Below are 16417 nucleotides of genomic sequence, written 5' to 3' on the forward strand. Positions count from 1 at the left end.
ATATGCCAGTTAGCCTGTATGTCGATGTGTAATCAAACTGACAGGGAAAATAATATTTGAGACAAATAAAACCTATGTGGATATAGGTAGTGTCAGTGTCTATATCGTTCTCAATATGCTGATACGCTGAGAAAATAGGTTCCAACATTAGCACGGCTGTCATCATGGCAATGTGAAACGTATGGCGACAACCAAATCACAAATTAAAAGAATTCCTCATTCGTGTTTGCATATTGTGGACTACATGTACCAAGTTATATGGCAATCTGAAACGTTTGAAACTGTAGCCTATTGGCATACCTTGGTAAAATGTCTCCTCTGTAGTTTTGGGCATACATTAGGCTGCTAAGGATGCTCTACTTATTTTCACCAGTAAAACCATTACTAGCGTTGGTTGTAGTTTTAGTCTTTGTTTTCTGATAGTACTGACAATAACCATATGATTGCCATTTGTTGTGATATTGTACGCAGGCATGACGTACTTCTTCCTGAAAATAGCCTAATTCTGTGTAAAATGTGTTGGTTAGAGATTTGTTATTGACAAAACGCTTGTCTCTTCAGCTATTATGGTCCCAGCACCTCAACCCCTAGTAAGAGGCAGTGGAAGTTTGAAGTTCATTGTAGTAGCCCAGTTGATTGAGCTGGATTCGGCTGCGTATCTGGCAACCTCAGTCAGGGAGAGGGGGAAGGAACTACAAAAATTTGACCGTGATTGTAGTACCATTTCTGGCCAGATTTTCACATATGGCTCCTTTCAGCAAATACAGTTTTCAGACGTATAACGAAATGGCAACTACCATTCAAAGTATTTTTCATCACCGCCGCCCACCACAGCATTTTTTTAAATGTTACAAAACACATATTATTAATTGTTGAAATGAAATTAGTGTTGACTAATGTTGTTTTGGTAGCAGCTAAACTAACATGTTGTAATACGTGTACATTTGATCACGTCTGTGCTGAGCAGATTAACAGAAAGTCGAAACAGCGCTTGTAGGGCTGCAACTAACGACTATTTTTATACCCGACTTGTCATCGACTATTTTTAAAATCAGTCGACTAATCGGATTATGACTCGTGCACTTTGCGACATTTTTTGGCATGTGCTAACTAATAATAAAGATAACTACTTTATTCAGAAAAATTTATTCATGAACTGTGCAGGTCATTGGGCTGTTACAAAATACAAAATACCAATTAAACGTTGGTCCATTCAAAAGCAAGCTGTGGAAAGGTATCGGTTGCAACCTCTGATTCTCAGCAAAAATAATATTAAAATAACTTTAAACTCAAGGAAGCCAGTAAAATAATTATAATCTAAGCAATGTTTTAAAGTAATGTTTTGATTTTTAGAAAGATATGTCCATATGTCCAAATTGCCCCTGCTTTAATCAAATGTTCCATTAAAGGCAAGTTTGGCTTAATTAATTTTTTTTTTCGTGTTTAAGGTCAAATGTTATCATACTTTCCACGTTTTTGCTTGCGGTACTATATTGCCTGGTCATCTTTTATTTCTGCCTGGCAAAACATTAGCGATGACGTCACCGACTATTATTGACAAGTGCATTTGTCGCGACAAATTTCATTATGTAATTGTTTTGAGTTTACAAGTATTCTACATTACAAATGTTTTGAGGTGCGAGCCATTTCTCTGCAAATGTTTTGATTTAGGTTGCAAACAAACATTTGGGTTAGAAGCCAGCTTCAGATACCTAGTTGGCTTTGTGAATTTAACAGTGAAACCCATAATATCTGACCAAAAACATCCAATTTTACTCGATAGCATTAGCCAGTAGCTAGCGAGACATAACTTTGTTTTTCCAAGCATAGGTGTGAAGAAAGTGGGTGTGAATTACAGTGCTCAGAAGGAAAGGTGGATGATATTCATTGGTTTAAAAAACTAAAATATGATCGAAGTGTGCGTATGGCTGACTTGGTGTAGCAGTGCTGTCAAAGCGCTTTAAAATCTGCACCATATGGAGAAGCAGCTGGAAGGATACAGTAGATGTCCGCTCTCCAAGGTAAACGCTGTACATTATTATTACATTACTTCATAAAACTATTGCTGTTGTTTATTTCCTACTATATTGTTTCATATCTAGAAGTTAATTTTTCTTATTAAAAATTAAAAATTAAAAGGTTAAACTATGTCAAGGCACTACGGTGGATATTTCCAATTGTCACAGTGGAGGAACCTTAAAGGCCTACTGAAACCCACTACTACCGACCACGCAGTCTGATAGTTTATACATCAATGATGAAATCTTAATATTGCAACACATGCCAATACGGCCGGGTTAGCTTACTAAAGTGCAATTTTAAATTTTGCGCGAAATATCCTGCTGAAAACGTCCCGGTATGATGATGCCGGCACGTGACGTCACGGATTGTAGAGGACATTTTGGGACAGCATGGTGGCCAGCTATTAAGTCGTCTGTTTTCATCGCAAAATTCCACAGTATTCTGGACATCTGTGTTGGTGAATCTTTTGCAATTTGTTCAATGAACAATGGAGACAGCAAAGAAGAAAGCTGTAGGTGGGAAGCGGTGTATTGCGGGCGGCTGCAGCAACACAAACACAGCTGGTGTTTCATTGTTTACATTCCCGAAAGATGACAGTCAAGCTTTACCATTGGCCTGTGGATAACTGGGACAACAGAGACTCTTACCAGGAGGACTTTGAGTTGGATGCGCAGACGCGGTACGTGAGTGCGCATGCAGCTGCGGCTTCCAAACATTTGATCGCTTGCCCGTACGTGCGTGCCGCTATATGCATGTCACGTACGTAACTTTGGGGACTTTGGGGAAATATATGTGCTGTATGAACTTTGGGGAGGTGAACGGTACTTTGGGCTGTGGGATTGAGTGTGTTGTGCAGGTGTTTGAATTGTATTGGCGGGTTATATGGACGGGAGGGGGGAGGTGTTTGTTATGCGGGATTAATTAGTGGCATATTAAATATAAGCCTGGTTGTGTTGTGGCTAATAGAGTATATATATGTCTTGTGTTTATTTACTCATTCAGCTGTCATTCCCAGCTGAATATCAGGTCCCACCCGCCTCTCACAGCATCTTCCCTATCTGAATCGCTCCCACTGCCCTCTAGTCCTTCACTCTCACTTTCCTCATCCACGAATCTTTCATCCTCGCTCAAATTAATGGGGAAATCGTCGCTTTCTCGGTCCTAATCGCTCTCGCTGCTGGTGGCCATGATTGTAAACAATGTGCAGATGTGAGGAGCTCCACAACCTGTGACGTCACGCTACTCGTCTGCTACTTCCGGTACAGGCAAGGCTTTTTTATCAGCGACCAAAAGTTGCGAACTTTATCGTCGATGTTCTCTACTAAATCCTTTCAGCAAAAATATGGCAATATCGCGAAATGATCAAGTATGACACATAGAATGGACCTGCTATCCCCGTTTAAATAAGAAAATCGCATTTCAGTAGGCCTTTAAGACTTTTGAGAAGAACCCCTGTGGAAACATAATCTTTGCTCATTAACGCCAAGCCGTTAACACATTTTTGAACAAAACCCCAGGCTTACAACACACTTCTTATGGCATTGTACACTTACCTTAAGCTCAGTCTCATAAAAATCAAGGGCTGTGTTTCAATTGGTACACATGCGTATTTACACTTAGCCCTTTGAGTACATAAGTGCGTCAGTCTGTCACTACGTTTCCAAACACAAAATTAGTCTGATTTCTCAAATAGTTGTTATATGTGCATTGTCACACCTATGTGTGACGTCCAAGTGTTCATGCACTCTCTTTAATGCTACTATTGGACATATGCCTTGTGCCGCTCGTACACTGGGGGGCACTTATTTATTTTTAGCGGGGATAAGTGTCTTGCTTTTCCAGTTGACCTATGACGTCACCCTAGATATCTGCAGCTCCTTACAAGTTAACAGCCTAGGTTTGTTGTACAAGATGTCCGTTGTAATTGTCATTATCCGCTGCCAGTATCATGTTTGTTTAGTTTTTGACTACCTCAGTTCCTGTTTTGAGCACCCCTGGGTTTGTGTTTTAGTTGCCATGACTGCAGATTGTTTTCACCTGCCTCTGATTAGTATTCGGGATGCTCACCTGCTCCTGGGCACTAATCAGAGAGCTACTTATTCCCTGCTTTTCGCCACACTCAGTCTGGCTTTCTTATTTGCTTCCACGCAACAGTTACGACGTCTAGTTATTTGATGACTGAGCTAAGCTTCGCCATTTGTTTGCCTGGTTACGTGTTAAGCTTTCCTTGTTAGCTCTTCCGTTAGCTTCCCGTGCTATAGGCACGCTTGTTTTGTTTATTTTTGTATTTTTTGAATGATTTATGGACAATAAATCATCACCTGCACCTTGCCTCCGGAGTTCTGTCTGCATCCTGGGAGAACGATCCATGTAGTAAAATGCGACCCCGTCGTAACAGTAATATTGACACAGATTACAAATATTACGTCTTTAATGGCTATGTTGATGTTAAATAGCAAACAGCGTCAGGAAATGATCTTGGATTGCGCTACGAACATGATGCTAGTACCAAGAATGTAACGGATCAGACGGAGGTCCCAAGCAAAGCAAGACCGGCGGTAACGTTTTTCTGAAGGAATTTTCAGACCAAGAATCATGGAAACAAAACTTTTGAATGTCTCGGAGTTCATTCATAAGGGTCTGTAGATTGATGGAAGGAGTTTAAAATCCGAAGGTAAAGACCGTTCGTGCCCCGGCCGATACTGTTCAGATGATGGTTGCTATTGCTCTGGAATATCTTGCCAGTTGTGTGGAATACAGAGTTATTGTTAATCCGTTTGGAGTGCACAAATTCAGCGTGAAAAGGTTTGTGTACACTTTATTATTCGCCTTGTAATATACCTGCCTCATTTTCTTTCATCTCATCAGTATTTCATTCGGGAATTCGAATTAAGCCGGCATTTTACATTTCCTTAGCTACCTTAAATGAATCTCTGTTTCTCTTTTTTTTCTACCATCGATGCACTTTAAAATGTTCTGTTCTTTTAATTTGTGAAGCAAATAAACAGTCTCCACTTCATTCCAATTGTTGCTAAGTTTTTATTGAATGGTATCTGCATCCGGGGTGCTATGCTGGGCGTTGAGACAGGTGCATGCACGATACAAAGGGTGCCCTCTTGCGGCACATACCCCGTTGCATAGGCGCCAATCCGAGCACCCACGTGGGATTGATGGCAAATTCTTTCTCACCACCAAGCAAAAACCGCGCATGCTCAGAAAAGTAGTGTCAGATTTATCGCCCGTTCGAGCATCCACTGGCAGAAATGTAGATCGGCGCCTATGCCCCTTTTGAGAGATCTGGTTTCCAATCGCATAATCCAGGTGTGTTAGTCTGACTTTTCAAAAACCGAACAATCGGATTAAGGTGTTTCCATGGGTTGTAGAAAGTTTATTCAGATCCGAACTGAGAAATCTGACTAATTTAGTGCATGGACACGTACAGAGTGTTATGTTATTTGCAGACTCTAAATTGTCCATAGGTTAATGTGATTGGTTGTTTGCATATAAGTGCCCTACGATTGCCTGTTGATCCGTCTAAAGCAGTTCTTCTCAAATATGCGATATGCGTGTGATCCGGGGGAACATGTTTTATCAATATATTGCAGTATCCTGCTTCAAACCCCACTATGAAACATGCTCATTGTAGCCATTAATCCTGACTTCCTCATTTTGACTACGTTTACACTGCAGGCCAAAGTGGTCTAAATCAGATTTTATCGAAATCTGATTTGTTTTCGAGCTGACTGACACTGCAAATAAAATGTCACCAGACTCCAGTATAAACTCTCACAGATCTCAATGTGGCCTCGACGTAACTTGCATGTGCAGTTGGATAAAGAGAAAACAAAGGAAGTTGACCGGATTCTCTAAATTAACAAGGAAGTTGATACTACTGCGACAAAATAAAATACGTCGCCACAATTTAAAAATTAGTAATTTGGTTTTATGTGGAAATAAATTAAAGTAATATATTGTATGAATGGATATATATAGTGTAACATATTTGGGAGGGTTCTAATAATTGTATGGCTGTTAAGTAGAGGCAACACAGACATCAGTGTGGATCTACGTTAGCTTTATTTTTCAACTCACTTACGAAAACAACTTACGCAATGTAAGCAAATACGTCACAGCATCAATTCCGATCCTTCAACAATCGCTATTTCTTTGGAATCAAAATGTATATTCATATATTAAATTAAGCCTATTATTTGCGCATTATTGACTAGTGATGCACCGAAAAGGAAGTATCCACTTCCGCAGGCGGGCTGTGTCTTTTCTTGCGCACACAAATGATGTAGCTCGTCCAAAGCTGACAAAAAAGTTGCATTCAGGTCACACTGTCGTTTAGACTGCAGTCAGATTTGAAAAGATCAGATTCCAATCAGATTCGGACTACCTCCTGATGAGACTTGAATCTGATGCAAAAAGATCAGATCTAAAGCACTTTGGAGTGTTTAGAGTGGCAAAAAAATCTGATCTGTGTCACTTGAGGGCAAAAAAATGATATCTGGTGTGCAGAGTAAACGAGGGCTTTGATTTAAAAAAAAAATCAGCACAAAATGTTTTGTTCATTTTTGTTTTGTAGATTAATGTGTTTTATATATTGTGCTCCTGAGTTAATTTTGCTGATCGATTTGAATTTATTAATTTATACAATTTTATTTTTCAGTATAAAATGGTTCAAGTCAGTCAAAAAATGTTAGTTTATTTTAATTTTTTGGCAAACTGATGAACTTTAAATATTTTCTGTTCAAAAAAAAAAATGTTAATAACGTTATTCTTTGTTGTAAGTTGTCCCAAGGTTCAATGTCCCAAAGTACCCCAAAAAGGACCATATTCTCCTAAAGGCCTCAAAGTACCCCAAAAAGGACTTATAGGCCCCAGAGGACCCCAAATAGTCCCAGGTACCAAAGTAACATCTTCCCCCTAAAGCTTTCAGAGGACCCCAAATATTCCTTAGGTCACACAGTACCCTCCAAAAAGACCATCTTCCTCCTAAAGGTCCAAAAGTACCCTAATTAGTCCCAAGATCTCAAAGTACCTCAAAAAGGACCATCTTTCCCCTAAAGGACCTAAAGTACCCCACATAGTCCCAAAGTCTCAAGGTAAAATCTCAAAAAGGACCAACATTTACCCAAATAATTTGAAGAGAGTCCAGGACCGGGGGAATTTTTGGCCCTTTTGGGCAACCCCATTTATCAGTATGTTCAGAGAATATGTGTGTGCGTGTCTTCATACCGACCTCTGCATGGTGTTCCTCATTCTGCTGCAGCACCTCGATCACCAGCTCGGCCAAGCGAATGTTGTCCTCTAGTTTTTTTGCAGGAGTGACTAATCGGCCGACATTCTCTGCAGAAAAAAAGTCCAAATAAAGTCTAATCTAAAATCCTTAACTTAAAACTCATCTTGTTTCTAAGATGCATGCAATATGTGCAATATGTGCAATATGTGTACAGTATATATGCAGTATGCAACATGCACGTCATCCTGCCTACTGCCAAACACTAGAAAACATCAAGTCAGTGACATATTCTAGTGACATATAACTTTTGGATTAAGTATTTGATGGACATGTGTTAAAATAGTCCTAAAAAGTACAACTAGTGTGGCAGAAGCATGATGCAACATCCAGAGAGATCATGTGATGAAGGATGCAAACGTTCAACAATCATCATGCATTAAATCTTTTTTTCTGATTTTTGTCTTACAGGCACAACTTAGCTTCCATTCAAATATTCATCTCATCAAATTGTAATTCATTCAAATTTAATTTCTGATTCCCTTAAAGAGTATTATTTTCATGTACAGTGAGTGGAATGAAATTATACCATGGCTTACATATATATACTAGTATGAAATGTGGTCAGAAGTTTACATACTTGTCATTTATTTTGAGCCTTAATGATTTCTTTATCAAGTACATCTTCACTGTTTTATAAACAAGAATTTGGTGTACAAGTTAGAATTTATTACAGATTTCCTTTAATTTATGCATTGTAAACAAATGTGTTCATGCTTAGATATGTACATGTTTAAACATTATTGCTTTTTATTATTTCATGTTGTATTGTTTTTGTCCTTTTAGTTGTTTTAGTTTCTTCTTTCAGATCACTTTTGGGCCTACGGAGGCCCATCTCCATAGAAAACAGCAGTAACAAAGTTGTCAGGTTAGAAAGCCTCCAAATTCTGATTCCTCCAAACATTATTTTTTGTCATTGTAGACACATAACAATCCTTGTCTGAACATCAAACGTTTGTAGCTGGCTTGTCCGTGTGGACAACTACACATTCAAGTTTACATTAAAAGTCATGGTTTTGGAGGAGGAGTTGAGCCTTGGTAATTCCTGGTTTGTTCCTGAACTTTTATACACAAAGATTTTTTTGTCCGGATTTTCTCCCTTCCAACCAAAAATGGTAAACGCCCAATTATATGATGTCTTATAAGATTGTCATATTGTTGGAAATGTCCCAACAATTGGCTCTAAAATGGTTCAGGTGAACAATAGTAAATATTGAACGCCAAATTTATTCATGTTTCCGGGGAAAGATGACACCTCCTGACATCACTCCATAAAACCTGATATGGTGCAGAAAGTAGCCAATCAATAAGCTACAAAAAGAATTGGCGTTACAGTACTTTGTTGGGAGCGTTTCGCATGCCAAAATAAGTGTTTGATGAGCATTCCTCAACTTTCTCAGTCTTTTTTGCCACTTGTGCCAGCTTTTTTTAAACATGTTGCAGGCATCAAATACCAAATGAGCTAATATTTGCAAAAAATAACAAAGTTTTCCAGTTCAAACGTTAAGTAGCTTGTCTTTGAAGTCTATTCAATCGAATATAGGTTGAAAATGATTTGCAAATCTTTGTATTCTGTTTGTATTTACGAATTACACAACATGCCAACTTCACTGGTCTTGGGTTTTGTAATTTGGTTTCATCGGATGCCAACTGTCTTGCATCTTCTTCTAGAATTTGGCAAAAACTGTGACATTCATACAATTATGTGACTTGAAGATCTCAGAATTTGTAGTGCGTAAACAATGGCAAAAATCAATCAACAATAGTCCTTTTTGGATTTTCACTGAGTTCCTTGGACTTTCCATTTACATTACCTAATAATTTGATGTAAACAAAAATAAACTACCAGCTACACTTGGTTATATCCTTGTTTGGTGATAGACATTCTGGAATTGTCTGCACCAAAATATTGTATGTACAATTTGAAATACAGAAAGATTAATTAAAACATGTGCACACGATTCTTGGTTTGAAAAATCTTTGAAGATGTGCCTTGTAAAATCATTCCATTCTGGAAAAAACAATAAGGTATACCATTCTGTTGATGTGAACTACTGACCACCACTGTACATGTTTTAAATTGGATGACTAATAATTAACTATAATTATGACATGGCCATGGTATAAGCATGATAATGCACTCCAAGCTATTTTGATGAGGAGTTAGCTTCATTGCATTCAGCAGCTATCGCCACATCTTCCATTATTGATGCGTCAGGCCATTGGCTGGTGCATTATCATTCACAAGAGTAGTGACGTGGGAGGGTGGGGTTTTACTGCATGTCCTGGGTTCTAAACTAAGACTATTAGATTCAGTACTTGCCTTCCAGCCATTTCCTATTTTTGAATGAGCACAAAAGAAATCTTGCAGTCAACGCATTAGCATTTGTACATTTAAAAACAACTTTGTGAGTCAGTGAAAACAAAACAATTCACAGCATTATTAGTAGTGACTGGAACATTTTGATTACACGGTATGTACTTCATTGCAATACAATTAAATACATGAGGAAGAGGTTAAAGCACTGGATTACAAATACCATCAACAAAAAAGAAACATAAACAAGGTACAATAATGAACTTAAATATAATTTATTGAATGGTATTGTGAGGGTGTTTTATAAATACATATGACAAGTAGAAAGTCTTAAAGGGGAACATTATCACCAGACCTATGTAAGCGTCAATATATAACTTGATGTTGCAGAAAAAAGACCATATATTTTTTTAACCGATTTCCGAACTCTAAATGGGTGAATTTTGGCGAATTAAACGCCTTTCTATTATTCGCTCTCGGAGCGATGACGTCACAACGTGACGTCACATCGGGAAGCAATCCGCCATTTTCTCAAACACATTACAAACACCGAGTCAAATCAGCTGTTATTTTCCGTTTTTTCGACTGTTTTCCGTACCTTGGAGACATCATGCCTCGTCGGTGTGTTGTCGGAGGGTGTAACAACACGAACAGGGACGGATTCAAGTTGCACCAGTGGCCCAAAGATGCGAAAGTGGCAAGAAATTGGACGTTTGTTCCGCACACTTTACCGACGAAAGCTATGCTACGACAGAGATGGCAAGAATGTGTGGATATCCTGCGACACTCAAAGCAGATGCATTTCCAACGATAAAGTCAAAGAAATCTGTGAGCGGATGAGGGTATGTCTACAGAATATATTAATTGATGAAAACTGGGCTGTCTGCACTCTCAAAGTGCATGTTGTTGCCATATGTATTTCATATGCTGTAAACCTAGTTCATAGTTGTTAGTTTCCTTTAATGCCAAACAAACACATACCAATCGTTGGTTAGAAGGCGATCGCCAAATTCGTCCTCGCTTTCTCCCGTACCGCTGGCTGTCGTGTCGTTTTCGTCGGTTTCGCTTGCATACGGTTCAAACCGATATGGCTCAATAGCTTCAGTTTCTTCTTCAATTTCGTTTTCGCTACCTGCCTCCACACTACAACCATCCGTTTCAATACATGCGTAATCTGTTGAATCGCTTAAGCCGCTGAAATCCGAGTCTGAATCCGAGCTAATGTCTCTATACCTTGATGTTCTATGCGCCATGTTTGTTTGTATTGGCATCACTGTGTGACGTCACAGGAAAATGGACGAGTGTACATAACGATGGTTAAAATCAGGCACTTTGAAGCTTTTTTTAGGGATATTGCGTGATGGGTAAAATTTTGAAAAAAACTTCGAAAAATAAAATAAGCCACTGGGAACTGATTTTTAATGGTTTTAACCTTTCTGAAATTGTGATAATGTTCCCCTTTAAAGTGACTTATTTAATACATTAGAGCAGGGGTGTCAAACATACGGCCCGCGGGTCGAATCAGGCCCGCGAACAGGTTTTAACCGGCCCGCGGGATGAGTTTGCCAAGTATAAAAATGATCGAAAATTTTTGAATGAAAGAAACTGCTGTTCTACATGTGTCCACTGGATGTCGCAATAGCAATTCTTTGTATCTTTATAGATGATGTACATATGTAAAAAAAAAAAAAAACACATGATGTTAGTGCACAAGTCGAGGAAAATGATCAAACTACATAAATAACATACTGTAATTTAATTTTTTTTTTTTTTTTTTTTTATCTTGATAGATTGAAAATTAACACCAATGAGTTGATTGATGAACATTGTCACATAATTTATTCAGAAAGTATAAATAACCACAAATAAAGATAGAATACTATTAACCGCAACATGTAAGTGTGAAAAAAAAAAAAAAAAACTTTATGATTTGTACATTTTGAGAATGTGCTTGTTCTATTTTTAAACAAAGAAAACAATCAGAAGTTGTCTTTATTTTTAAGTTATCGTGCTGTGATTTTTACCGGTCCGGCCCACTTGGGAGTAGATCTTTCTCCATGTGGCCCCCGATCTAAAATGAGTTTGACACCCCTGCATTAGAGTCTTTTTTATACCAAATGAACTTTTCTTGAACAAACAAGAACATGTATAGCCTCGCATAAACACTATATGCTAAGCATTTATTATACAGTGGCACCTCAACACTCAAATATTTTTAATTACGACCGGTTTCTTGGATTACAATTATCAATTCACTACAGAGCAGCCTGGGGTCCACTCAAATATTATCTGAATTAGTAAAGGTACTCTTCATTTTAATCGTATTCAATAATTATATTGAACCTATTTAGAGTTTACCAACCAAATGATATGAAACTATTTGTTAATCACAAATTGTATTATTTCTTTAACACATAAACCTTAGGGCTTTGGTCTATGGAGCCAGAATACTGATAGTAAAAATTGGTATTGAAAAAAGAAAATTACATTGTAGAAAAAAGTTGTATTGGCACTGAAACAAGTTTTAACAACAAATGAAAAAAAAAAAAAATTTCGATGCCAATTTTCATATTTTTGTACATATTTATTGTTTTTGTGTGTTTCAAAGGTTAAAAGATGACAGCAGTTATCATAATCCATTAATTTTTTAATGTTGCAATAAAAAATTAGATTAACACACACAGAAGTACCAAAAATTGGTATTGTTAAGTAACGGTATAGATTCCCAGAAACCGGGAATCGGGGCCGTATCGGTTCAAACGTTAAAGGTACCTATCTTTAATTAAAGTGCAAATTAAAATACAGCTTCACCTCTTTTGTCAAAATGTTTGCACTTAAGAAAATTCTCTTATGACATTAGCTCTCCTTTGAGATTGTCATTACTGCCAAAAGTGTAAAATAACTGACTATCGCTGCGGCCCATGCGAACCACAGCTGAGAAACATATTTTTGGCGGCCCTTTAGGGAGTGCTCAGAGCCTAATAATCGACTCCGGTTCTGTGGTTAAGAAAAACTTTTCAAAAAATCTCAAAAGGAAAATGTGGAAATTAAAGAATTGCAAGTAAAAGTGTACTTCCATTGCAACATTCCATTACTACGAGTTGCATTAGGTACATTGATTGTTTCATCCTGTGCAAAATAATAACAGTAAATGTGTAAACTATTCTTCTGAGACTCTTATTTTGTTAGCGTCGTCAGACAGGATGTAACTCATATCAACCTTATTGGGAAGGCTAGAAGTGTGTGTCTGTTTTTTTGCATCGGTAAACAATGGTACCTCCCGAGTACGGCTGCTTTCCTTTCTTCCTTTGTGAATACAATACTGTCAATACCAATATTGACAGTACTGGAACTTTTTGAGCTATAGCGCAATGAAAGAAATAGAGTAAACATTCTTGTCTCTTTGGGTATGGCGTTATATTATGGCGTTACATTTGTGTCTTAATGTTGAGGTTACAAAGGCAGATTTTGAGGACAGAAAAATATGTTTTGCAGGCAGAGACATTATATTTAGAAAATAAATTAAACTCACGTGAAAAATATTTTTTGGGGGGGAAATAAAAGTATTTTGTGCACAATAAAAGTGTGCTTGTTGGCTATTATCTATATTAACACTCAATAATTAGTGCTGTCTGCAGTTAGACGGATGCTCTCTTTCGCGCCCCCTCTCTTCTGCTCTCTCAACCTCACCATTCTGCACCATTTTTTCTACACTCGCTCAAGTTTAGACACAGTGTTATAATTGTGTCAAAAAGGCAATTGTTACGGCTCGAATGCATGCAGCTGTGCAGTCTTCAGTGCGCTCCTCTGAGCGCGCGTCTGGACACGCCTACAGGCGTTCCTCTCCAGCCGCGGGTTCTTCCTTGTCGGCAAGAAGGACGGCTCGTTACGGCCCTGCATTGACTACCGACAACTGAACAACATCACGGTGAAGAGCAAGTATCCTCTACCCGTCCTGAGCTCTTTCTTCGAGCCCCTTGCACCTGCGACTATTTTCAGTAAACTTGATCTCCGCAATTCCTACCACCTCGTAAGAATCAGGGAGGGAGACGAATGGAAAACAGCATTCAACACGCATCTGGGACACTTTGAATACAAGGTCATGCCATTCGGACTTAATAATGCCCCGGCTGTCTTCCAGGCGTTAGTCAATGATAAATAAATAAATAAATGGGTTGTACTTGTATAGCGCTTTTCTACCTTCAAGGTACTCAAAGCGCTTTGACACTACTTCCACATTTACCCATTCACACACACATTCACACACTGATGGAGGGAGCTGCCATGCAAGGCGCTAACCAGCACCCATCAGGAGCAAGGGTGAAGTGTCTTGCTCAGGACACAACGGACATGACGAGGTTGGTACTAGGTGGGGATTGAACCAGGGACCCTCGGGTCGCGCACGGCCACTCTTCCACTGCGCCACGCCGTCCCTGACGTTCTGCGGGACATGCTAGATCGATTTGTTGTGGTCTACCTTAATGATATTGTTGTCTTCTCTCAAAACCTGCAGGAACACCAGCAACATGTCTGTCTGGTCCTACTACGCCTTCTGGAGAACCGCCTATTCGTGAAAGCAGAGAAATGTGAGTTTCCACACATCATCGAGAAAGGGCACATCAGAGCCGACCCCAAGAAGGTCGAGGCGGTGATGAGTGGCCCCAACCCACCACCCGTAAGGAACTAAGGCGCTTTCTAGGATTTGCTGGATTCTACCGATGCTTCATCAGGGACTTCAGTAAGGTTGCTGCTCCTCTTCATGCCCTTACCTCTACGATCTCTCCTTTTTAGTGGACCAAGGAGGCCAGTGTAGCCTTCAAAAGACTGAAGGAGAGCTTTAACTCCGCCTCTGTCCTCATTCACGTCGAACCGGACAACCCGTTCACGATAGAAGTGGATGCCTCTGATTCCTGTATCGGGGCGGTACTCTCCCAGCACTCTGTGTTGGATAAATTGCTACACCCATGTGCTTTCTTTTCCAGACGCCTCTCCCCAGCGGAACAAAACTACAATGCTGGGAACAGGGAACTGCTGGCTGTACATGAGGCACTAACTGAGTGGAGCCACTGGCTGGAGGGGGCCAGACATCCGTTCCTGGTGTGGACAGATTACCGCAACCTTATCCACATCCGTTCAGCCAAGAGACTGAACGACCGTCAAGCGCGCTGGGCACAATTTTGTTAGTCGATTTAATTATACTCTTTCGTTCAAGCCGGGCTCTCGCAACACGAAGGCTGACGCCCTTTCCCGACAGTTTACGGAGGAACCCACCAGCACACCTACGGCGGAGCCCATCCTCCCTCCTGCTCGAATAGTGGGCATGGTCACGTGGGAGATCAGGAGCCTGGTTAAGACAGCCCCGCGCTCTGACCCAGGGCCGGACGGTGGACCACCTAACAAGTTATTTGTTCCACGTGAGCTTCGACCCAAGGTACTGGACTGGGGTCATTCCAGCATTTCCTCCTGCCATCCGGGAGTCCATCGCTCACTCTCATTCATCTGGCAGCGGTTCTGGTGGCCGTCGATGGAGTCCGATACTCGGGGATTTTGTCGCCGCTTGCACCACATGTTCCCGCAACAAGGCATCCCCTAGTTCCCCGGCGGGTCTCTTATGCCGCCTTCCTATCCCTGGCCGACTCTGGTCCCACATCGCCTTGGACTTTGTGACTGGATTTCCCATCTTCCGAGGTAAAACTACTGTCCTGACAATAATTGACAGATTTTCCAAGGCCGCACATTTTGTTCCCTGCCCCAAGCTCCCCTCCGCCGCCAAGGCTGCTGATCTACTCAGCCAACACATGGTCAGACTACACGCCATCCCTCTGGACTTCGTTTCAGACCATGGTCCCCAGTTAATTTCCCGTGTTTGTCAGACCTTTTGCAAGGGGATTGGGGCCACGGAGAGCCTCTCTTCCGGATACCATCCTCAGCGCAACGGACAGGCAGAAAAAGCCAACCAGTGCTTGGAAACCATGCTGCTATGCTGCTGCTCGCCAACTCGTCTCCTGGGTCAAGTATTTACCCTGGGTGGAGTATTCCTATAATTCCATGACTAGCTCAGCCACAGGTATGTCCTTTTGTATGTCTTTGGGCTATCAACAGTATGTTCCCCCAGCAGGAGGTCGAAGCAGCGGTGCCGTCCACCAGAGCCCACCTTAGACGCTGCCGCAGCATTTGAAAGGCAGCCCTTGCTCATGAAGGCCTCTGACAGGATGCGCCGCAGCACCAACCGCCGCTGCATCCCGCCGCTGCATCCCACCACCATCTTATCAGCCTGGGCAGCAGGTGATGCTACGGGCCATCAGGTGCCATCCCAGAAGTTGGCACCTCGCTACGTGGGGCCCTTCCCAGTCGAAGCGATCGTCAACCCAGCCTCTGTACGTCTTTCCCTTCCGCAATCTATGAAGAGGCACCCCGTGTTCCACGTATCCCAACTCAAGTCTGTGGCGACCAGCCCCCTCTCACCCCCTGTCCCTGCTCCTCCTCCACCAAGGGTTCTCGAGAATGGTGACCCTGTTTGGACTGTAAAGGAGATCCTCAAAGTTCGTCGACAGGGCAGGGAGTTCCATTACTTGGTCAACTGGCAGGGTTATGGACTAGAAGACCGCTCCTGGGTACCGACCTCCTACCTCTTTTTTGGAGGACTTCAACCAAGCTAACCCTGGGGGGGTACTGTTACGGCTCGAGCGCATGTGGCTGCGCGTCTTCATTGCGCTCCTCTGAGCGCGCCTCTGGACACGGCCACGAGCGTTCCTCTACAGCCACGGCCGCGCCCC

At 40.9% G+C, this 16417-nt stretch overlaps 1 protein-coding gene across 3 annotated transcripts in view; it reads right to left on the reverse strand.

The window, feature by feature from the left end:
• Positions 1 to 16417, reverse strand: part of LOC133578319 (calcium-dependent secretion activator 1) — a 291918-nt gene that overhangs the window by 137388 nt on the left and 138113 nt on the right. For all 3 annotated transcript variants that reach the window (XM_061932657.1, XM_061932658.1, XM_061932659.1), the window contains one exon: positions 7268 to 7374. In XM_061932657.1, coding sequence (XP_061788641.1) covers positions 7268 to 7374 — 107 coding nt within the window. The remainder of the gene's footprint in view (positions 1 to 7267; positions 7375 to 16417) is intronic.

Source organism: Nerophis lumbriciformis, linkage group LG38 (genome assembly GCF_033978685.3).
Source record: "Nerophis lumbriciformis linkage group LG38, RoL_Nlum_v2.1, whole genome shotgun sequence".
NCBI classification, from domain to species: Eukaryota; Metazoa; Chordata; class Actinopteri; order Syngnathiformes; family Syngnathidae; genus Nerophis; species Nerophis lumbriciformis.